The sequence below is a fragment of the Myotis yumanensis genome, unplaced genomic scaffold (assembly GCF_028538775.1).
Source record: "Myotis yumanensis isolate MYYU_CA2020_CCGP unplaced genomic scaffold, mMyoYum1.0.hap1 SCAF_16, whole genome shotgun sequence".
Classification (NCBI taxonomy): domain Eukaryota; kingdom Metazoa; phylum Chordata; class Mammalia; order Chiroptera; family Vespertilionidae; genus Myotis; species Myotis yumanensis.
In genome coordinates, this window is record NW_027223767.1 from 50,243,043 (window position 1) to 50,266,325 (window position 23,283).

At 58.5% G+C, this 23,283-nt stretch overlaps 2 protein-coding genes across 5 annotated transcripts in view; both read left to right on the forward strand.

Annotated features, from left to right (window-relative positions):
* The first annotated feature begins 105 nt into the window (after positions 1–105).
* TSEN54 (tRNA splicing endonuclease subunit 54) lies at positions 106–7,399 on the forward strand. Its single transcript, XM_070394572.1, has 11 exons — positions 106–182; positions 309–473; positions 570–633; positions 722–805; positions 1,143–1,241; positions 2,365–2,417; positions 3,903–4,004; positions 4,223–4,866; positions 5,938–5,998; positions 6,337–6,453; positions 6,899–7,399. Exons 1-11 carry the CDS (start codon positions 127–129, stop codon positions 7,047–7,049), a joined length of 1,596 nt encoding a protein of 531 aa, XP_070250673.1. The 5' UTR covers positions 106–126; the 3' UTR covers positions 7,050–7,399.
* A 1,025-nt stretch (positions 7,400–8,424) lies between these two features.
* LLGL2 (LLGL scribble cell polarity complex component 2) overlaps positions 8,425–23,283 on the forward strand; it is a 30,775-nt gene continuing 15,916 nt past the window's right edge. For 2 of the 4 annotated variants that reach the window (XM_070394545.1, XM_070394547.1), the window contains exons 1-2: positions 8,435–8,578; positions 19,166–19,259. In XM_070394545.1, the coding sequence (XP_070250646.1) occupies positions 19,185–19,259 (75 nt within the window). In that variant the 5' untranslated portion in view covers positions 8,435–8,578; positions 19,166–19,184. Of the gene's footprint in view, positions 8,579–19,165; positions 19,260–23,283 lie in introns of all 4 variants that reach the window. The other 2 variants (XM_070394546.1, XM_070394548.1) reach the window with 2 other exon arrangements.

Consider the following 23,283-nt stretch of genomic DNA (forward strand, 5'->3'; position numbering starts at 1 on the left):
GGGGAGCCGCGGGTGGAACAGGAGACCCGAGGCGCGGAGGTGAGATCGGCCGGCGCTAGGGCCGCGCGGAGCCCCGGGGGTGGGCGGAGCCTGGGCGGGGCGCGCGCAGGCGCAGGAGGCGGCCCGATGGAGCCCGAACCAGAACCCACAACTATTGAGGTTCCTGCGGGGCGCGTGCTCAGGTGCGGCGCGGCCCGGCCTGGGGGACTCGCGGGACCGTGGGGTGGGCGCGGGAATGGGGACGGGGGTTCCGGGCGGGAGCGGGCGTCCCCGACGCGCGGCTCTGACCCGCGTCCCTCTCGCCCCAGCGCCCGGGAACTCCTCGCCGCCCGCGCGCGGCCCCAGAAGCTGCCCCAGCGCTCGCATGGCCCCAAGGACTTCCTCCCCGACGGCTCGGCGGCCCAGGCCGAGCGGCTGCGCCTGTGCCGCGCGGAGCTCTGGCAGTTGCTGGCGGAGGAGCGCGTGGAGCGCCTGTGAGCGGAGCGGGGCGGGCCGGGGGCGGGGCAGGTGCGCGGGGGCCGGACGGGCCGGGTGGACTTCCAGGTAGACTGAGACCCACCCTTTGCCAGGGGCAGTTTGGTGGCCGCCGAATGGAGACCGGAAGAGGGGTTCGTGGAGTTGAAGACGCCTGCGGTGAGCGGCGGTGTTCAGGGGCGGGGAACTCCCTCCCCTCCCCTCCCTCCCCCTCCCCGTGGTGACATGCGCTGTGGGTCCCGCACAGGGCAAATTCTGGCAGACCATGGGCTTCTCGGAGCAGGGCCGGCAGCGGCTGCACCCCGAGGAGGCGCTGTACTTGCTGGAGTGTGTGAGTGGGGCCCCAGGATGGCGGGGAAGGGGGTTGGGACCGAGGAACCGGAAGAGCATGTGTTTTGCTTTTTGGAGAAAAAGTACACACGACTGAGGATTCAGGGAGCTTGTAACCTGCCTTCTAGAGCAGAAGACCGTGCAGGAAGCAGGGATTCCGTGCGTGTTAGTGTTGCTGCTGCTCCCCACTTCCTGGTGACAATGTTCTCGCTGTAATGCTGGGCGAGGTGGGGGGCGGGTGGGAGGGAGCTGCACAGATATTAGAGTCAGGATGTTGCTCCATTGGCTGTGCCATTGCAGGGAGGGCTTACAAGTTGAGCTGTTGGCCCCACTTCCAGGGCTCCATCCAACTCTTCCATGAAGACCTGCCCTTGTCTATCCAGGAGGCCTACCAGCTGCTGCTGACTGAGGGCACCGTGACTTTCCTGCAGTATCAGGTATCCGCCACCCATCCACGGAGTTAGTATTTACAAGTACCTACGAGGTGCTAGCCACAGAGCCATGTGCTGGGGCTGTGAGACAGGCAAGGGCGCCGCTGCCATGGTGCTGACACCCTAGGGGTGGCCATGAATAATCGACATCAAAAGGAAGATGAATGGCACAGAACTGAGTGCTAGGAAGAAGACAAAGGGGGGAGACACATAAGTGTGGACATCATGAGCACTTGGACGGTACTTATACTTTAAAAAAAATTGATTTCAAAGAGGAAAGGAGAGGGAGAGAGAGATAGAAGCATCAGTAATGAGAGAGAATCATTGATCAGCTGCCTCCTGCATGTCTCCTACTGGGGATAGAGCCTGCAAGGTGGTGGGGGGCGGGGGGTGGGGTGGAATCGAAACCTGATCTCATGGTTCAACCACTGAGCCACGCCAGCTGGGCAGCACATGGAGGGTATTTAAAACCAGGGGGCTGTATGAGTGTGTGGCCAGAGTGGAGGGCTGCATCTGAGACCCAGGTGCTCCAACGTGAGGAGGTCAGGGGTAAGATGAGAGACCAGGAACAGAGACTGAAGGGTGTCTAGCAACGCAGGAGAAAAACCAGCAGGGGTGGCATCACAGAAGCCAAGAGAGGTCTTTTAAGGAAGAAGTTGTCAATTGTGCTGAAGACTGCTGAGAGATCCAGCAAGATGGGGAAGGTTCCTGCATACAGCTCTCTGATGTGACTATGGGGACAGGAGGATGAGCTTGCCTGGAGAGGAATGGGGTGTGCCCCACCTTCTGCCACCTTCTTGTCCACATTGTAGTCAGGAGCTTCACTCGGTCAGCTTTAGTATCAAAACATTTTAGAGCATAGTTCTTTGCCTGGCCCATCAGCTATCAGCTTTTTGAGATTTGCATTTAAATCAAGAAACTGCTATGCGTAATTTGTGCCAAGTAAGGTAAGCAAGAGACAGGAATTCATTCGTATTGAGACCTTAGTTTGGGGAGGGTGTTTATAATGGAGTGTGGTCCAACCACTTCCCAGGTTTGGAATGGGGGGTGGGGGAAGATGGCTTCTGTCTGGAGAAAGTATGTGGTATTTTATAAAGGACACAGAACCTTTACTTTCCTTTCTTTTGAGGTCTTCAGCCACCTGAAGAGACTGGGCTATGTGGTTCGACGGTTCCAACCAAGGTAAGTCCCTGTTCCATTTCCCTCCGGTTTGTTGTGGTCCTGGGGCCTGGGTGACTAGCCCCAAAGTAGAAAGTGGCCTCTGCTTACCTGGAGTCCTTGGCTGGAGCTGCAGCTCCTGGACGTGGGCTGGGGCCTCTGCTCCTCTGCTGAAGATGCTTATTGAGAGACATATTGGGATAATCAAGGTCATTGCAGCTTATCCTGGGTTATCACACTGAACCCCATCTTCAGCCTGTTCACTCCACAGATGATTGAGCACCTACCGTTCACTGTGAGCATGGAGATGGTTACCAGAACAGAGCCTGGCACTTAGTAGGTGTGCAAGCAGATTTGTTGAGTGCAGGCATGAGTGCAGGACCAAGTGAGGATGAGCAGTTTAGTAGAGTTTAACATTCTAGTTGCTAGATTAGATGCTCTTTCCTTCTGGGGCCTCTGGAGGTCATCACCTTAGTAATGCAGCGTTGCTGAGAGCCACAGAGACCTTCAGACCTAGAGTGGAAATTGGTGCAGCCTTTGCGGTTAGCAGGTCACGAAAGCTCTAGAACAGAGCTTTAATTTCTGGAGTTGGAATATATCCTAAGATCACCTGTGAGAATGTGCACTCATCCATTCCGTCAACAATATTTGTTGACTACTTACCGGGTGCCAGCCCCTGTGCTCGTTGCTGAGGAATAGCAGAGAGCAAAATCACTGCCCCGCATCACTTGTGTTTAGTGGGGACCTTACACAAAACACCACCACTTTGCAAAATCAGTGAACTTGGAAACATCCTGTGAGTGCAACACAGAGGGCCTGGTCACACAGATTAGTGTATCCCTTAGACCAGCACTGCCCACTAGAACTTTCTGTGGTGATGAAAGTGTTCTGTTTATACTGTCCAGTATATGTGGCTTGTGCAACTGAATTTTTAATTTTATTTAACTTTAATGGATTTAAGTTTAACTTAGTTATTTATGTTTAGTAGTTACCATATTGAACAGTGCAGTCTTTGAGCCATAAAAAAAAATGGCAGGGAAGAATGCTGTAGGGATAAGGAACCATGTCCATATTATTGACTGAAACAAAATATAACAGAGCAGTATCTCATTTTGGTTAGAAAAAAACAAATATGGAGTCGGTATGGTGTTTATAAGAAACAACAATGGTACAGCGATATCCACGGGTTTGATTTCCATTTTTATTTTCTGTATTTTTCTCGTCCTTGTTTTTCTCACCGGTGATTAATCACTTATTGCTGGCTCTGCAGGAGCCCTGGTTCCAGGGAGCCCCTGTTCAAAGGTGCCATTGGTGAGACCCAGAGGCCTGGGCAGGCCCCTCTGGCCACCCTTGTGTACCCTGTGGGCAGATCTGCCTGGGGCTTAGCCCTTGGATGTGGCTCTGACCCTGGCCCACTGACTTGTGTGCTGGGCCAGCCCCTTTCAAACTCCACGGGGAGCACCAGGCTGAGAAGGTGGATCTGTTGCTTGCCTCATTCTCACCCCACAGCTCCATCCTGTCCCCTTATGAGAGGCAGCTGAACTTGGACAGCAGTGACCAGCGTTTGGAGGATGGGATTGGCAAGAGGAAGAGGAGGAGCTCCAGCTCTCGGTAATGCTCCCCACACGGCCACCACCCAGGGAGCTCTGAGGGGCCGAGCTGTTGAGAGAGTGCTGGTGTTTGGGATCTTGGAGAATGCATGGGTGGGTTTAGGAGCTGGGCTTGGGCGGCTCCTGTGTAGGCTCCGGGAGGCAGTGGGGCACGCGTGGGACGTGTGCACCTCAGTAACCAGGAGCAGATGTGCTGCGTTTCCTCCCCTCATCCCTCAGGTCCATTAATAAGAAGCCCAAGATCCTGGAGAACCCCCTACAGGGAGTGGATGGGACACCCGAGAGCCTGGGAACCTCTGTCCCACCTTCCCACAACCAGAACAGCCGGTGCCCCGAGGAGAAACCCCAGGAGTCAAGCCCTGTAAAGGGCCCAGCGGGCCTCTTTCAGCCTCTGGGTTCCCTGGAGCCTTGCCCTGGCCTGGCCAGGGAGGTGGTGGGATGCAGCCAGGAAAGTGGCAAAGTGGAGAATGGGGTCAAGGGGACTCGGAAGCCACGCTGGAACTTTGAGCAGATCTCCTTCCCCAACATGGCCGCAGATAGTCGCCACACCCTCCTGCTTGCCCCAGCCCCAGAGCTGCTCCCGGCCAATGTCGCAGGGCGGGAGACAGACGCTGAGTCCTGGTGCCAGAAGCTGAACCAGCGGAAGGAGAAGCTCTCCAGACGCGAGCGGGAACAACAGGCAGAGGCCCAGCATTTGCGGGAGGATGTGAACGCGGATCCCGAGGTGCAGCGCTGCTCCAGCTGGCAGGAGTACAAACAGCTGCTGCAGAGACGGCGCCTGCAGACCACCCAGAGCCGCCCCCAACACCTGTGGGACCAGCCTGTCACCCCCTTGCTGAGTCCCAGCCAGGCAGACTCCCCAGGTACTGCCTCACCCTGCCTTTAGCCCCAGAGGCCACTGGCAGCTAAGAAATCACCAGACTTTGAACAGGCATGGATTGAACACGACTGGCTGAGGCTTAAGAAAGATGAGGGAGGAGAGAGCTGTTCCGTGAAGTGGAACCCTCAGGGACAGCCTGTTCTGGAAAGCAGCAAAAGGACCCGTGTGGGAAGGTTCAGAGGTGGTGAATCAGTGCCGGAGGAGAAAAATGAAAACACGACCATGTCCTTAATGTCATATGCAAGATGCCTGTGGATGGCTCTGCCACCAAGTCGCTGTGATCCCATTCTCCCTCCGCTGTTAGAGGGAACAAGGAGGTGATATGTTGGCCAAATAAGAGGAAGTTTACTATATGCCCTGCAGTGTTAGGAACGGAACTAACGGCAGTGATTTTCAGCCCGTGTGCCGTAAAAATTTTTACTTTATTTTAGAGAGAGGAAGAAACATCGATTTGTTTCACTTATTTATGCGTTCACTGGTTGATTCTTTTATGTGCCCTGACCAGGGATTGAACCTGAAACCGTGGTGTATTGGGTTGATGCTCTAACCAACTGAGCTACCTCGCCCGTGCAAACGTTTTTTAAACACGCAATATCTGACTAGTCATGGGCACTGACCTCTCTTCCCTTAGATTGTCAAATAAAAAATGACAACAGCCAACACAACAATAGCCACCTGGTATGAATGAATCAAAATTATACCTTTTTTTGCCAGCTCAGCAAAAGAATGTATTTTTTGGTGTGCGGCAGAATTTTAGTAGTTAGTTTATGTGTGCCATGAGTTGGAAACGGTTGAAAAATCACTGTAAATAGGGCAAGAACAGTATTAACGGACTCAGAGCTACTTACAACCCTTAGGGGAACATGGTAGATTACATGTAACTAGATTAGGGTCGCACGATCAGTTATATTTCAGATAAACAACATGGGACATACCTATACTTTAAGAAATCTGCTAAATCTGGGAACCCTAAACTAGATGGCAGATTGAGAAATGTCAGGGGAGTCTGTAGATGACTGCGCTCCCCAACAACTTATGTTCCCTGTCCTTACAGCCACAGTCCTCCAACATATCTCTGTGCTGCAGACGACACACCTTGCTGATGGAGGTGCCCGGTGAGTTTCCGGGTAGCGCCTGTCTCCACAGAACTTTGGCTGCCAGCAGGAGGTGGCAGCTGGGATTTAACTCCTAAAGTTGGGTATGAGCTGGGGGATCATTCCATGGACCCCCAACTGGCTAATATCCTTGTGTCTAGGGGAGCGGGAGGAGTGAGGGACAAGAGATGGCTTTATCCCTAGGGTTCTGAGATAGGCAGTTGAACCTCCCCCTGCCCCTCAAGTGGCACCTCACAGCAAGACCCCAGTTCCCCTGGACAGGCTGCTTCCGGGAACTGGTGGTGTGGAAAGAAAAGGTGGAGCAGGAGAGTCCCTCAAGTTTCTCACTCTGTTCTCAGGCTGCCGGAGAAGCCTGGGGGCTTGGAGATCAGCTTTGATGTTTACCAGGCTGACGCTGTGGCCACGTTCCGAAAGAATAACCCTGGCAAGCCCTACGCCCGGATGTGCATCAGTGGGTATGAGACCAGCAAGCACTGTTCCCTGGCTGCTGCTAGTTCTATAAACCCCGAGTGGACCTCTTCAGCCCCTGACCAGTTTGCCAGTCCCTGAAAGGTCCAGAGAGATTATGTAACTGAAGTGAGGCCACACGGCCTGTTTGTGCTGTGGGAACCCAAGATTCCCAGTCTGCAGCCCTCATTCCTGGCATTTTCAGACAGTCTCTCCTCTGCCATGTCGGTCCTGAGCTCGCTCAGTGAGAACCTCTCTCCCCAGCCCCCTCACCCAACCAGGACTCTGGGTTTCTCTTGACCTTAGCCATGCAGTTTGCAGAGAGGAGAGCCCAGGGCCCAGACTTCCTGCTCCCTCAACTCTTAGTCTTCCTTCCCTGGGAGCCAGAGGGCAGGGTCTCAAAGCCTGTGGGTAGGCTACATCCAGGTCTCAGTCTCACTTTTATCCCTGCAGATTTGATGAGCCAGTCCCAGACCTCTGCACTCTCAAGCGGCTGTCCTACCAGAGCGGGGATGTTCCTCTGATATTTGCCCTGGTGGATCATGGAGACCTCTCCTTCTACAGCTTCAGGGACTTCACACTGCCCAGGGATCTGGGACACTGACCAGCGCTGGCAGGGCCTGGGGCCTGCTTAGGGGGTTGGAGGGGCTTGGACTGCCTATTCTCAGGGACCATCTCAGCTGCCTCCTACACCCTGTAGCTGCAGGGGCTAGTCTGGGCCTTGGCCCTGGGTATCTGACGCTTGCAGAAGAGCCACGCTGAGCCCCCTACCTGGCTGCTGCAGCGCTTCCAAGCCCCAGGACGGCCTCTGCTGCCTTGCAGTGATGTCCTTGGAGCTCAGCACTGGATTCTAGAGACCCAGCGCGGTGGGGCAGAAGAGAGGACTCTGTGCCTTGAGACGAGAGGGTGCCTGCTTCATGCGATAAAGCCAAAAGCCATAGCCATTAAAAAAATAGATCCTTTTTCTTCTGTGGTTCCATATACTGCACAAGTCCCCCAGCCCCGGGATGGGTGTGCGGACCCCACCCCCATCCCGTTGTCCTTCAACTGGACCCCCGGTCCGGGCCTCTGTTTTGCCCACCCACCGAGAGTGCTTTTTCTGTTGTGGGAGCTGAGAGAAGGCCGTGACCCCGCACCTGCAGGAATGAGAAGTCACAGACCTCCCGTCCACTTCTCTCTGCAAAGTAGTCCAGGGAGGGAAGCGGCACTCCACCGGCCTTGTCCTGAACGCAGCCGGTCGGGTGGAAGGCTCGGGTGGAAGGCTGGCCGAGAGGCGCCAGGTCGGTGTGGTTCAGAGTTGTGCGGTGGCACCCGCCATACACGCCTCGGGCCCGGCCCCCGCGCCCCTTCCGCTCCCGCCTCTCGTTGCTCCAACCCCCTTCGTCGGGCTAAAAACTCCCGTCCCTGTTGCGGTCCCTCGGGCCTCGGGCGCCGGCCAAAGCAGGGCCTCGGAGGCGGGGAGTCCAGGCTCGGAGCCCGCCCCGAGGGGAGGCGCTTCGCGGCGACGCCCCCGTCCTCACGCCACCTCGCTCTTGGGCCCCGAAACCTGGCCCTGTATCCGTGGGTCACCCTCTCGGCTTGGGCAGGGCGCGCTCAGCAGGAGCCGGCCGGCTACGCCCCTCCCTCAGCGCCCGGGACGGGGTGGGAGGGACGGCTCCCCGCAGTCCGGCCGGCGGGGCGGCCCTGGCCGCCGCGCGTTCCGGGAACTATTTCTTCCCGGGGAGGCGGCGGGACACTGGGCGCGGCCAACCTGCGACCAGGTGCGCGCAGGTGAGGCCGGGGGCGGGGCAGCGGCGCCTCGTGCATATTCACGCGGATGAGGCCCCGCCTTCGCCCCGTCCGGGGCCGCGGATTGGCCCGAGCGCGGTCCCCGCCCCCGGAGAGCCCGCGCTGCGCCCCCGCCCCCCGGCGCAGGGGAGGGGGCGGGGCGGGCCCGGCGCTCCGGGTTCCGCGGCCCCGCCGGCTCGCCCTTTATGTAAATAGAGGCGGCTCCGCCCCCTCCCGCCGCGCCGGAGGTGAGCAGGAAGGAGGCTGCCGCCCAACGACCCGTGGGCCCGCGGCGGAGCGAGCGCAGCCGAAAGCGGGCGCTCGGAGACACGGAGGCCTCGGCCGGGGGCCGGCCTGGGGTTCCAGGTGAGGCGCGGGCCCGGGCCCACCTAGCCGGGCCCGCCCCCTCAGGGCGCCCGCCACTCGGGGCGTCAAGGCTCGGGAGGGCCGGGACCCCGGGCTTCCCGGGCGGGGCGGGGCGGGGAGGGCTGCGCCCAGGTCCGCCTGCCTCTCCCGGGTCCCGTCGCTACGCCGGTCTGGGAGAAAGCCACCCGCAAAAGTGCCACCGGGAGTCGTTCTCTCCTGGGCGCGCCCGCGATTACAGAATTTGGGTTTAGAGTTTGCACAATAGTGTTGGCTTTGGGGAGCGGGCAGACAGGTGCCCCGCCCGGCCGAGTGCGAGGGTCACCGCGAGCGGAGTCCCCGGGCCTCGACCCCCACGTGCAAGGGGTCTGGCCGCGGAGGCCGGCGACGCGCGTCTCCGGTGGCCTCTCTCCGCGAGCGGCGGCGGCGGCTTAGCCCCCCGTCGCTGCCATCTGGGGCCTCTCCCCGCCGGTCCTTTGTGCCTCCTAATCCCCGGACGCAGAAAGCCCGCGGGAGGGACTGAGGTCTCTGGGCCTCTCTCTGCCTGGTGGCTTTGGGCACCTTTAGGGGACAGTACGGACACCTCGCCTCTGTTTCCCACGACGACGGGCGTGGGATTGCGCTGTGGAACGTTGGACTTGGCGAGGAGCGAACATGTCTGACTTACCAAAGAAAGTGTGCAAAGTTTGCTCTTGGCTGGCTGTGGCCGGACGGTCGGTAGACACATTGAGCTTTGGCTGTGGGAGAACTGACTGTAACAGGAGAGCCCTGGTGTGGTCCCCTGAGGCGTTCACCTGACGCAGGTGAGCTTTGGGGGAGGCGGGCGGGGCTTCACTCGGGCCCCTTCCCCTGGGGATCCATTTGCCAGATGCAGGGAGTCTTAACCTGGGCTCTGGGACCTTCTGCAAGTTTACAACTCCAGGCTGCAGGGGGATCCTGAAGGGGAATCAGAATCAGGCGGGCGCCGATGAGAGCGTCTGGGAGACGGGAACCCGGGGTGGGAAATAGCAGGCACCAAGGTGAGAGGTGGCCTTTGAGGAAGACCGACGGGTCTGTGAGAACTGAGGTAGGGGAAGGGCCCTGGGGGATGGTCTGTGTTTTATGGGCAGGGGATCCAGGGTGGGTTTCCTTAGTGAGCTGCCCACAGTGCCTGCCCACAGCAGTCAGGGCTCAAACCTGGCTCTGGGGGCTCTGACCAGGGCTGGCTCCTCTGCTCAGAAGTTAGACGGGGCCAGTCTCCGTAGGGGCCGCTGGACAGTGTTTCCAGGGCCTGGGGTCATTCTGCAGCCCTACTGTGCTCCTCGCTGAGGCAATGGACTGTCCCCTTTGGTGGCAGATTAAGGTAATTTTAATAACTTAGTCACTTCTTAATACACAATAGCATTAAAAGAAAAACAACCATAATACTCGATGACCCCTATTGGTTTAAAAAATAAAACGGTAACAGTTGCCCATTGTGGGGGAGATGAAACGTTTCAGAAAGTATAAGAGGGCGAGACGTATCCCTCTCGCCTCAGTCTTTCCTCAGACACAGTGTTCGTTAAGTACTGTAGTGTCCTTCTACACGCAGGTGTAAGTTTAAATGGTGCCTAGCCCGTGTCTTGCTGCATGACTCTGGCTCGGCCAGTTAACCATCCCGAGCCTCCGCTGAGCCTGGCTTTACAGATGTTGATGAATGGATGAGAAATGTCCCAAACACTTGTGGCCTGGCACAGCGCCGAGCCAGGTGAGGGTGTGTCTTAGCATCTCCACGAAGCATGAAAGCCGTGGTTCCTTGTGGGCCTTGGCAGATGCCTGGGCCTGTTGGATTTGCCTGATGGATTGTGAGGGACTCTGGTTTCTCTGTCCAAATTTCAGCCGGGCGGGGGGGGGGGGGGGGGGGGTGTGTGTGTCATGGTTTCTGAGAGCCTCTGGAGACCAGAGCTTTTAAAATGAGGGTGGGAGTTGGGAGGCAGTGGCCTGTCCTAACCTCATTCATATTCCAGAGGCCCCTGGTAATTCTCCTGCTCCTTGGAGGAGCCAGAAGAGGCCCAATGGCCAGACCCCAGCTGGGGGCCTATCCTGGGGGTGGGTGGGGGGGGGGGGGTTGTAGAATCTGATCTGCTCTGCTTTCTGCTCAGGGGAGGGCTTGGCTGTAGACATTCTGCACCCTGTTGGGGGAGGGGAGCACATTCCTGGGCTGCTCTGTTGTCATTGAGATTTTCTGAGCACTCCAGCGTGCTTGCTTTCAACCTTAGTTAGGGAATGAGTTCCTGGCCCCAGGACCCTCTTCCTAGGAGAGAGTGGTGCATAGAGCTGGAGAGTTCGGAGCCTCTGCCGTCTGTCTGTGACCCCCGTTCTACCCCATTGGAGACATTTAGCATCGGGGCAAGAGTCTCCAGGAGCAATGTGGGCTGCCTAAAGGGTTACTCAGCCTTCCTGGCCCACCCACATGTGTTGGAAGCAGCTGCTGCGACACCTGAGTTGGGGTGGAGAGTTGGTGGTCCCTACTCCTGGGTTAGCTGCTCTGAGCAGCATGGGGCCACTGGTACTGCTGCCCTTCCCCAGCCCTAGCCCCCAGGGCTCCCCAGGAGACCCCCTTCCCTGTGCTGTCACCATGGGGCTTTGCCCAGCTCCCTTTGGTGTGACCTTCCCTTCCTGCCCTGCCTCTCAGGGGAAACTGGTCCTTTGAAAAGTCACCTCACTCCTTCCCCTTCCCAGGAACCACAGTGAATTCTTGAGCTAGGAGAGGCTCCTCTGGGCGTGGAGACGGGGAAGCTGCTAGGGACCTGACTCTCCCCTTCAGGAATTCAGCGGTGACCGGGGCCTATGTGGAAACACCTGTGTTACCAGGGTTTGATGAAAGGGACCTGTGGGTACAGGACTACAGGACTGTTTGACTCTTATAAGTAATGATATTGTTGGATTCTCCTTGCCAAGGAGCTGGGTGTCCTGGAGCCTTGGACTGAGGCAGAGCCACAAAAGTCCCCAGCAGGATGCCCGGCATGATGGCCACATGGCCCTGGCCAGAGACTTGACAACAGGGTGGGGAAGTTCCCTGAGGGACCTCTGGTGCCCCAACACACTGTTCTTTGGGGTTGGTAGCTCCTTCTTGGAGCAGGGCTTTGCCTAGTTGGTCCCCATTCAGCCCTGGCTGTTCATTCATTCATTCATTCATTCAAAAGTATTTACTGGTCTCTCTGTGTGTACGGTGTGATTTAGACACGGCACTAGCCTTACAGAAGGCAAAGATCTTTGTTATCACAGGATTCGCATGCTAAAGGGTGGAGAGCTCTAGGGACAGAAACTAGTGTAAGTAATAATCTGTTAAAAGGTGATCTGAGCTACAGAGCAGCAAGGGATAGGACGTTGCCTATGGTGGGGGCAGGTTGCAACCTAAAAGGTGGGCAGGATGGGCCTTGACGAGGTCACATTTGAGCACAGATTGGCAGGGGTGAGGGAACCCTTTAAGTAAAACGGGGATGTCTTTCAAAAGGCAGGGCACTAAGCCCTGGGGATACAGCCATGCTCAGCACAGGCACAGTCCCTTCCTCCTGGAGCTGGCATCTTCTAGAAGCTCCTTAGGACAGTGGTCGGCAAACCGCGACTCACGAGCCACATGCGGCTCTTTGGCCCCTTGAGTGTGGCTCTTCCACAAAATACCACGTGCGGGCACGCACGTACAGTGCGATTGAAACTTCGTGGCCCATGTGCAGAAGTCAGTTTTTGGCCTGGGCGAGTCTATTTTGAAGAAGTGGCGTTAGAAGAAGTGGGGGGTGTCGGTCAGTCGGGCGACGGGAGATGCAGCGCAGGTGGGCCGCGGGATATTGTTTTGAGGTACGTTCGCTGAAGTCGACCCCTTCCAACTCGCCCATCCACACTCATCTATTTGAAACAAGTATACAAGACAAGTGTGGATGGGAGAGCAAACGTACCTCAATCAGATTGAGGAGGTTTTTAGCAAAGGCCAGTTTAGGAGTACCCTAATTAAGTTAATAACAATGTACCTACCTATATAGTTTAAGTTTAAAAAATTTGGCTCTCAAAAGAAATTTCAATCGTTGTACTGTTGATATTTGGCTCTGTTGACTAATGAGTTTGCCGGCCACTGCCTTAGGACAACAGCTCAGTTCCTGAGGCAAGTAGGAGGCCGTGCAATGGGGCTGGATAGGAGGAACCAGGCAGCCTACCCACCTCCACCCAGGCTAGTTGTGCACCTTCTCCCACGGTGGCTTTGGCCTTCCTTGTGCTTGGCCACATCCATCCATCACTTCCCTGGAGAGAGTCTGATGTTGGATTGCAGAAGGGGACTGAGGCCCCCAGAACGGTGATGGGGGTGGTGCCGCTTGCACTCCGACTTCCCACCCATCCTCACAGCCAGGCTGGGGAGGGGAGCCCTGGAGGAGGAGCCTCAAAGCTGCAGGCAGGGCAGGCGGGCAGGCAGGGCCCTTGCCGAGTGTGAGACTGGCCTGTGGCTCCGTAGGATGGATATTGGGAGGATGGTGGCAGCTGACCTGGATCCAGGTAGAGAGGGCCAGGTCAGATGGTGGCTGCTGACCCCAGTTGGTCCCACCCACACTCCTGCTGGCCAGTCCCTTTGTCCTGTGAGAGAGGCCTGAACTGAGCAGAGGGTTTTGTAGTCGTGTCAGAGTTCAGGGACTTGGACTTGGACTTGGTAGCTCTTGGAATTGCCATTTCATAAGTAATTGTAAGCATTGCATGAGATGATGCATGTCAAGTGCTTACAGTAGCAACTGGCCATAGTTTACTCTCGTCCCTTTTATTACCTGACAGCAGCAGCAGCAGCGGTGGCGGCAGCTCTCTGGGTGCCTCCTCCTCCTCTATGTTCTTTGAGTCCCACCTCCATGAGGTGACCTTTCCACTGAGGTTTGGTTGCTAAGCTGCTGGCCAGGGGCTGCCCGGTGTCTCTGCGAGATTGGGGTCTCCAGGGTAACATGGGTGCTTGCAAAGCAGCCGTGGGCATCTGAGTTGGCATGGACAGAGGCCGGAGGGGTCAGCAGCTGCCCCAGTCAGGAGAGCCCGGCCCGCCTTTCCCCTCCATAGAAGGTTGCAGGGGCGTGTTCACACCTGGCGCAGACGAGGCCACAGCCGCACACAGGCCGCACACAGGATGTCGGGCAGGAAGGGCAGCTTCCCGGCAGTAGCAGGCTGTGGGCGCACAGGCCGGGGAGAGGAGAGCCCGGGACTCCCTGGTGGCTTCTGGAGACCCCTTGCACAGGCGGGCACGGTGTGGCTCCCCCAGCCTGCTCTCGCTCAGCCCCAGAGGCCCAGAGGCCTGCTGCTGGTGCGGCCTCTCCGGCAGATTAATGGACTGCCCGGTATGGAAGGAACTCCCGGGGCTCTGGCCCATCACACACCTCCAGGGCAGACGGGCTGGCCTGGGAACCCATTAGCCCGGGTACCCCAAACAATGCCAGTCGGGGACAAGCAGTCTGGGAACCGCCTTCTTTCTTCCCGGGGCACAGTGGGGTCTGCTGCTTCTAGTAGGGCCCAAGACAAGCCCACCTCCACGCAGTTATTCCTTCTTTGCCTCTACGGGTCTCTCTTCTGAGCTGAGGCGCAGGGTCTGGACACAGGATGGGGGGTAGGGAACTCAGGGTATGAATTTGCTAGCCTGTTGCTAAGCAGATGGCTCCCCTATTCTTCCCCACGGAGCAGTGAGGATGGAAGGAAATCGCAGGTCAGCTGCCCACAGGCTAGTTCCACACACAGGCTCAGACGGTGTAGAAAATGAGTGAGAAGCGGCCACAGGTCAGCAAGCCTCGTGTGGCCCGGCCCTAAACCTTGAGCACCTACCCCAAAGGCACCGAGCAGGGAGGCAGCTCAGGGTGTGGTCGGTGAGGGACAGAGCGCCGGCTGGCAGTTCTTAGAAGTTCAGGGTTTGAAAAGGTGTTTCTTTCAGGAAGCCGCTCTCAGGGGTCATAGCCAGGTAGCATCCCCGTGCGGGAAGCCAGGGTCCTCGGAGCTCCTTACATGCCCAGTGACTTTGCCTCAGACCCTTTGGCATCAGACTTGGGGCCTCCTCAGCTTGGGGGGCTCCTGAACTTACCTTTGCCCCCACATACCTCACAGTGAAAGCGGCACTGAAGTGGCCGGCATCCCAGGTCCTCCTTGGGGTCCTGGAGCCCAAGGTCCCATATGGTTCCACCTGCCTGTATTCTCCCTGCCTCTGTGCCATGTGGTGTCCACAGGTGTGTCCTCTCCCCTGTCCAGTGTAACGTGGCTGGAGAGGAACCCAGGCCCCGAGAGAGCAGGAGGGACCCACCTCACACCTGACCACTGGGCATCCCTGTCTCCCTTTGACCCTCTTATCTACCCTGCCTGCGAAGCAGGTAAACCAGAAGGGAAAGCACCGATCCCATGGCCCTTCCAGTGGCTTGTCCATTTCTGTTCCTCCTGGGTACTTTGCACACAGGCTTCCATGTCCTTGGCGACTGCCAGCTCTCCATGGCGCTCAGCACCTTTCCCAGCCCCCGTTGGCCACTTAAGTTGCTTCTGGTTTTTGCCAGTATCTCAGTGGCCAGCCCAGTGGATCGAGGAGAATATTTTCAGAGCTGAACGGGTGCCCCGTCCACGGAGGTTTCAGCAGAAGGTGTGGTCAGGTGCTGAGGGTGAGCGTGGTCAGACAGCGAGGGCATCTGGAAGGCGGTCTTGGATGTGCTGCTTGGAGGACAAGAGCTATTTCAGCCAGGAACACGGAGGCCACAGTGAATGGGCCCTGGTGGGGGCTGAGCAGATGGACTGTCGACACAGGCCAAGCGTCGGGGGACGTGGTGTGGGGGAGGGGCGGGCAGCCCACATCAGGCCCTGCCCAGGACCGTCATGGGTTCCAGGGGAGTCCCACTGAAGCTCTGTTCTGTGGCCCCCTAGGGCCCCTTTCCCACCCACCTCATCTCTCCTTGTTGCCTGCACTCGGCCCCTCCCTGTCTTCACCCTCCTGAAGCGTGCTGGCTGGTTCTGGCTGCCTGACACGCCCTGCCCCTGAATCTGCCTCTGCCTCGCTGACCACTTCCTATTCAGGTCTGGGTGGAGATAGTCCCTCCTCCGTTCATTCATTCAGGCTGCATGCGGGCGCCCAGGGCCGAAGGGGGCCAAAGTCCCCGAGTGGGAAGGAGAAGGCGTGTCCTGTGGAGGGTTGCACAGGTCACAGACAAGGTCAGTAAGTAAACTAGGCCGGCGTGACTGGTACTGAGGAGGAAAGCAAAGCTGGGAAGTAGGAGAGAGAATGTCGGCGGGGGGGTGGGGGTGGGGGGGACACGGACATTTGAGTAGAGACGAGGGAGGGAGGCATCCCAGGCAGAAGGCACGGGCCCAGGTGTAGGAATGGCCGGCCGCTGAGTCCTTCTGACCACAAAACCGTGGTCGCTCTATCTTCCTTGGCATCTTCCCTTATTCTTTTGCCAGCCCCGAAACCATTCGCTGACTAATTTGTGAGTCATCACACTCTCCCCTTACACCAGGCTGTAAGCTTGGTGACATAAGGGATCTTGTCTGTCATTATTGGACCCCCAGTCCCAGGACAGTGCCTGCTCCGTGCCAAGCGCTGCGCCAGGCACTCGGCATTTGTCATTGCTCCAGTCCCCCCAGCGGACCTGTGTGGGAGGGAGTGCGCCCCTCTTTGCAGACGAGCCTCCTGGGCCTCAAGGAGCTGCCTTGGGAGGCCACCCAGCGTGGAGATGAGCTGTGGTGGTTGAGCCCTGGCTATTGGCTATTGGCACCAAGCCCCAGTCTCTTTCCCTTACGCCCCCACCCCCAGTAGTAGACTGAGTAGGGAGGATCCGTCCACACCAGGGACTTCAGGCCCAGATTCCCGAAGTTTCTCTATAGAGAGCCTGCTTGTCTGGGGTGAGTGGAACTGAAGGTGGGTCCAGCCAGTGGGTCAAGAAGGGGTGGCGGTTCTCAAGCCTTGACCGGGGCAGTTATTTCTGTATTGGGAGCTGCACTGAGGGGTTGGCTGGACCGAGGAGCAGATGCATGCCAGTGGGGTCCCAGCCCCCTGTGCAGTGAGCGGCAGGTCCATGCAAGACCCCCCCCCCCCAACGCCGTCCTGCCCAGCCAGACCTCATCAGCACCCCACAAGCGGCAGCCAGGCCCCAGCCCCCAAGCTGCTTGGTTGGCTCCGAGTGGAAGGCATGTAGGCGTGACAGTGCACACGTGTCCGTGCCTTTTGACTGCAGGGGTGTCACTAGGCATCTGCCCTGTCATATCCATCCTTCGCTGCCTCCCGGAGCCCTGAGATTTGGGGGTTCGCCAGACCTGGGGGTCAAATCCAAGTTCTGCTCGTTTCTCCAGTGACCTTGGACCAGCGGCCCGGCCTCTGTGGTCTTTTCCCGTCTGCCAGGTGGGGATATTCCACTCACCCCCCAGGGAGGCCAGAGGGAGGTGAAGGAACACCGGGTCTGGGTTCAGTAGGTGTGCTCCGTTCACAGCGCACAGGGGGCCAAGGAGGGGGCTGCTCAGATGTGTACCCACAAGCCACCTCATGCCCTGGGTGGTGGGGTTTCGGGAGGATTTTTCTCCTTGAGATTGTTTGCTTTTTTAACAGCGAGCAGAGATTACTTAAGCAGAATGTTAAAAAGTAATAAAAATAACACGCAAGCGTCTGGTGTAGTGCCTGGGAGGCAGCAGGTGCTCCAGGGCATTTGGATGGATGGAGTGTCCACGCCGCCCTCCTGGGGGGCCACCTCCCACCCAGCCCCACATCCTGTCTCCCTCCTACCTGCACCTCCTCCACCTCGCCGTGAGCCTGTGGGTCCTGTGGGCCCTGTGTCCTCTTGTCCCCACCCGGTGGCCTGCATGGTTCTGTGGACCAGCCCAGGTCCGCCTCTCCCTGGAGTCTGCAACCGCCCCCCTCCTCCAGGCCCCACCCCCAGCTTCCTCTGACTTCTGACCCATGACCTAGGCCTGAGAGGGGAGAGGGAGCACCCCCAGGACCTGCAGTGGCCGATTTATGAGCTTGGGCGCCCTCCCCCAGCACTGCCCACTGCCGGGCCTCCCCCACAGCTGGAAATTGAGGACACAGCTCAGCTGTTTGTCCAGAGGCTGAAGCTGCAGGCCCCGGGGTGGAGTCTGCTCACGCCCAGTTTCAGGAGCCTCAACTTTCCCGGGTTTGTTCCCTGAATCTCCTTCAGGGCCTTGGGTCAGGTGGGCACCTGGGAGTTTCCCGACTACCTGCTGCTCCAAAGGGAAGCAGGGCTCCCCACTCTGCTGTGGCTCCCCCAAAATGTGAAGGCACAAACCTCTCATAGCCACCCCTCCCCCTCTCGCAAGTGGTGGCCTTTGTGACGTCCCCAGAGAGTGACTGTGCTCTGAGGGCTGGTGTCTGCCTTTTCCCAGTTGGGGTAGCACTTGGAATGCCCCTGGGTGTGTGTGTCTACCCAGTGGGGTGACCTCTCCCAGCATGGTCAGGCCTCAGAGGGAGCCCTGAGTCTGACTGACCACACAGGGTCCTTTCATATGCAAAGTTGATTGATTTTTTTTTTGGTCGCTTCCCAAGAAGCCAGAAACTTCGGGGATAGCATCCTTCAGGTCTCGGCTTAGACACTGTCTTCTCCTATAGGACACCCCGCACCCCAGAGCGAGCTCCCGGCCCTGCTTCCTTCCCTTTATGGTGTCTCCGGGGTGGGCCTGGGCTCCTGCGTTTCCAAGTACAGACCTTGGTGTCCTGTGGTCAGTGGGTGGCCGCTACTGGAAGCCGGAAGCTGGAGCACAGATGATCCCCCTTCCCCCCAGGATGATCCAGAAATAGTTTCCCCTGGATCGGGAAGGCATTCTCCAGTGGGCGGACAGCGTCCAGGGCTGGTTTCTTATTGGGAGTAGGTTTCTGATTAGCTTCACTTGGGCCCGTGGGAAAGGGGCCTTTCTGAGCGCACCCTGTCAGGTCGGGAAGCCTGGGGCCAGGGCTGTAGCTACAGAGACCCCAGCAGCCTCGTGGGACAGACCTAGCTCCACCGTGGGTCCCAGGCGTGTGGTGGGAGGGGCCAGCACCCCTGACTGCATGCTCTGCGCACTCCCCCACCCAGGTTCCCGGCAGCAGTGGCCTGAGCCCAGCATGGCCGAGGCCTTCCCTGAAGTTAGAAGGCAGAGCGGCCCAGGCCCAGGTGTGCTGGCTACCGGAGAGGTTGCTGCCCGGCCCCTTCCTGCCCCCACCTGGTGTGGGAGCCCAGCTGGTCAGCCTTCGCATTCCCACCTCCCAGCCGCTGGGGAGAGAGGCTTATGAAGTTTCCCTTTCTGTTTAGCTGGAGTTTTATGGTTTTTCAGAAATCAGGTTAACAATTAAGCTAATTAACCTCTGGGCCTCCTGTTCCTATGAAGCCTGGGTAAATGGCTTCCTCCCCCAGCTTCTGGGCTGGGTTTACAAGGCCACAGGTGGCCAGGAGCAGCGTTAGAACATTAACCAGTCCTGGGCCCTGGGTATGGAGCGCCGGTTCCCAGGGGAACCACACGGCACAGATGGAGCGTGGGGAAGCCGAGGACGGCGGAGACCTGGCCCAGGGGCGGCCACCTGCTGGGCTGGGCCTGGCAGGCCGGCTCTGGGCCTGGGCTGCGTGTTTGCCTCACCCTGGCGCTCAGCAGCTTCTCTTTCTCCAGGGGCTGCACGCCAAGCAAGATGAGGCGGTTCCTGCGGTCGGGACATGACCCTGCTCGGGAGAGGCTCAAGCGGGACCTCTTCCAGTTCAATAAGGTAAGAGAGCGGGAGCGAGGGGACACAGCAGGTGCTCAGGTGAGCACCACGTTATCAGCCTCCCACAGGCTGGGGCGGGCGCTCGGGTTGCCTTTACTTGATGAAGGTCTTTACTGGGCACTGCCCGCAATGCCTCAGGGGACTCTGACTTTGGAAATGGGGTTTGATTAGAGGGCTTTCCCTGGGAAGGGCAGTGGGATGCCCAGGAGTTGGGACTCTGCAGCTCACCCTGCCTCTTCCAGCCTCGGTTTCCCCACCTGTGGAATGGGGGTAAAACAGTCCGCCCTGTCTACCTCCTCACAGGGTTGTGAGGAGGCTTAGGGACAGGAAAGATGAAAGCATATCGAAGCCTGCCAGGTGTGATAAGACCGCTAGAGAATGTTTTGCACCCAGGCCTGTATTGGGTGTGCTGGGACCTGTGACCCAGGTCCCCTGGGGGAGTGGCTACAGGCCATGGCTGTTCCCACCCTCCTCCGATTGCCTCCAGAGGCAAACACAACTTTCTGTAGGTGGAACACGTGATTCCTGGCAGGCTCCAGGCCTGGGTGAGTGGGGAGAGGCACTGGCGAACTTGCCAGGGTTGGCATTTGACTACCCCAGCCCCACACCTGCTCCAAGGCCTCCAAAGCCGGAGTGACATGTCACCTGAGATCACAGGGAGGGTCCCAGAAACTCCTCAGGGCTCCCCCAAGGGGACAGGTGCCCGAGAAGGCAGGAGCTGTAAACAGGAGGAACACAGCTGTGGTTTACTGGCTCTGGGGCCACCTAGCAATCTGCAGCTATTTCGGGGTAATTAGCCCCTCACCTCTGCCTTGATCTAGGCCAGAGGTTCTCAACCTGTGGGTCGCGACCCCTTTGGCAGTCGAACGACCCTTTCACAGGGGTCACCTAAGACCAACCTGCATATCAGATATTTACATTACGATTCATAACAGTAGCAACATTACAGTTATGAAGTAGCAACGAAAATAATGTTATGGTTGGGTCACAACATAAGGAACTGTATTTAAAGGGCCAGAAGGTTGAGAACCACTGATCTAGGCCCTGGGCCTCCATGCCTAGGCTTCCTCTGCCCCAGAGGGTGGACTGCAGGAAGAGGCGGGCTGGGGACCCCTCGAGGAGGTGGTGATGGACAGGGGTCCCAATCTGGCCAGGTGACCCTGTGCGTAGGGTCAGCACAGGCTTGTTACAGGGACATGTGGGATTAGATCGGTGAAGTGCTCGACACAGTAGTCGAACTTGAGCTGCTCTTTTCAAAGGCAGCCAGCCTCCCAGGGCCGGAGCGCTCCCAGGGCTTCGAGGTGGGCGGTTTTCCCCTCATGCTCTGCCGTTGTCCTCGACTTCCTGGGCCTGTGGGAGGTGTGGCTGCCCTCAGCGCTTGCCATGAGGCCACTGGCCTCTGAGATCTCGGCTTCCCTAAGTGAGTGCCTCCTCCCACTGGTAGAAGGAAGCTGTGGGCAGGGCTTTTGGGTCTCGGGGAAATGGGGTGCAGTGTTGGAACTGGGGGATCTCTGGGCCCTTGGAGACCTGCCATTGTTACTCCCAAGGGAGCAGCACATATTTGCTGGGTGCCTGTCTCAGAACCTCAGCACCGGCTGGAGGATCCTGGGTGACCCCTATGTGCCTCCATGCCCTTGGCAACGCCAGGATTTCACACCCTGAAAAGGTGGCCAATTTCAGTGAAACCGGAAAAACAGGCTCAGCAAGGAGGGATGAACCCCCGTCCCAAGTTCTACTGTTTAGGAGGGTGGGGCTGGGGTGCGGCTAGGGTAGAGGAATCGTCCCTCCACTCCCCCAACTGGTGGTCCCCACACCTGGCCACCCCATCCCCAGGCCTGGTCAGGAAGGGGGAGGGGAGGCTCCTGGAATTCCTTCCTCCTTCCATTCACTTGCAAGAATTGAGCACCTACTGTGTATACAGCCCAGGCCTGGGGCTCTGGGAATCTCAGATAAGACCTTTGCCTTCCTGGTGGGAGGGAGGGGGCTGATAGTCCTAAATTCCACGGGTTGGGAGCAGAGAGGAAGAATGGGAGAGTCTGGGTGTGGGGATTGTCTCATCCAGGCTCTGGGTGAATGGTGGCGCCTGGAGGGTGAGGCCACATCCTGGAAGATTTGGGAACCTACATGGTTCCACCCATACTAGTCCCTCCCCAGGCTCCCCCCAGGCCGTTGAGTCTCGGACCAGGAAGGCTGGGACCTGGGAGTCTGGGCCTGACACAGCAGAGCCCTGGGTATAGAATGCTCTGAAGGTGCCTGGCACACAGGTGCCATACCAGGGCTTTCACATTGGGGGGAGGGGGGGGGCGCTGGCTGGGAATGAGGACCCCCAGTGTGGTTGGTAACTTCACCCCTTGAACCTCTGTTTGTCCGCCTGTGAAGCGGTGGTCTGTGGTGTGTGCTGGGTCCTCAGGCTGTTGGGAAGAGGGATGAGTCAGCTGACAGGATTGATTGAGGGGACCCAGGGACCCCATGGGCACCTCAGTAGAGAGGAAGTGACTCCGAGCGGACATAAGCTCGTGTCAGAGTAAAACCCCTTCCTCGAAAATCCCTCCTGGCCTTTGTTTCCCCTGGTGGAACGGCCGACCGGCCATTTGATGAGGGTGCCTGGGCCCTTCCTGCCGGCCCCCTCCTCCACTCCTGGGCCCTGAACAAACACTGTGTGCCTGCCTGCTGCCCCGTCCAGGGCCAGGTGGTTTTGTCTTGGCTTTTTCATGGCTGGGCCCCTGGTGTCAGGTGACAGCCACACCGGGCAGGCCAGGTTGCTGCCACCGCCAGGAATCTGAGCTGACCACACCCGGTCTGGGGCAGTGCCACCCAGCCAACCTGGTGTGCCCCCTGCGGCCCTGGCAGCCCTCCTTCCCATCACCCCACGCTCTGCGCTCTGGGGACTCCTCAGCCCTCAATCTTGGACAGGCCCCCCCTTGCCGAGGGCAGGATGAAGGACCCCTCCCGCCCCCGACCAGCAGCCTTGCCATCTCCCTTCCGGGAGCCTGGAATGGGTCCTGGAGCCAGCGGGAGACAGACGGGCCTTCTCTCCCACACCGGGCTAGTGTTGCAGTTTGGCGGCTCCTGCAAATCTCTCCTTTCCCAACTCTCTGTCAAAGGAGTTCATTGTTCTCTCCTCCCTTGGCAGAGGTCACCTGAGCCAGGAGCAGGGTGGGGGCAGGGGCAGGGCCAGGTGGGCTGGATGCTGAGCTCAGGAGGTAAGGGAGGTTGGCTGCCAGGCGTTGGTCATCCTTCCAGCTTGAATCTGAGCTGGAGAAGCTGGGGTCTGGGACTTTGAGGGCCGCCCTGGGATCCATGCCTGCTGTCCCACCCCAACCTCTGTCCTGGGCGGAGGCCCACTTGGGGTGGCTCTGTGCCTTGGAGGTCACACAGCAGACCATCTCCCCTCCCTGCTCCGGGGACCGGGAGGGAAGGTGCTGCCCGTGGGGAACTTGCATGTCCAGTAGGGAGCTGAGTCTAAAAGGCTGTTGGGAGTGTCAGGGAGGGGCCACCAAGGAGTGGGCAGAGCACCTGAGCTTGAGGGGACAGCTGGACACTGGCCAGAGGTGCCTTCACCCTTCCTGCTTCCCACGCTGCTCCCGCCCCCGGTTTCCCGCTCCTCCCTGTCACCTCCATTAACTGACCTCCATCCTCTCCCCAAATCCAAGTCCCTTCCTTCCCGATTCCTAACACAACACCCCCCCCCTCATACCTGCCCTACACCTCCTTGTCTAGCCCAGGTCTCTGCAGCAGGACTAGCTTTGCTCATTCGGGGACTCGGGGGCCTTATTTGAAGGTTGAGTTGGTGCTGCCGCCGCCCCTCCCCTCCCTGGGACCGGGGATCCCCCCTCACCACACTGTTCTCATTTGAACCCACTCTCGTGGCCCCTGGCCAAGTAGGGTCGTTGTGAAATTGCCCTTATTTGTGGTTTTGTTTTTTTAAAAATATATTTTTATTTATTTCAGAGAGGAAGGGAGAGAGAGAGATAGAAACATCAATGATAAGGGAGAATCGTTGATCAGCTGCCTCCTGCACGCC

What these genes read in the sequence shown, in the direction of transcription:
- TSEN54 (XM_070394572.1), top strand. Translation starts at nt 127, where the DNA reads ATGGAGCCCGAACCAGAACCCACAACTATTGAGGTTCCTGCGGGGCGC. An exon ending in CCTGCGGGGCGCGTGCTCAG is followed by an intron (nt 183 to 308) that starts GTGCGGCGCGGC and finishes CTCTCGCCCCAG; the next exon opens with CGCCCGGGAACTCCTCGCCG. An exon ending in GCCCGGATGTGCATCAGTGG is followed by an intron (nt 6,454 to 6,898) that starts GTATGAGACCAG and finishes TTATCCCTGCAG; the next exon opens with ATTTGATGAGCCAGTCCCAG.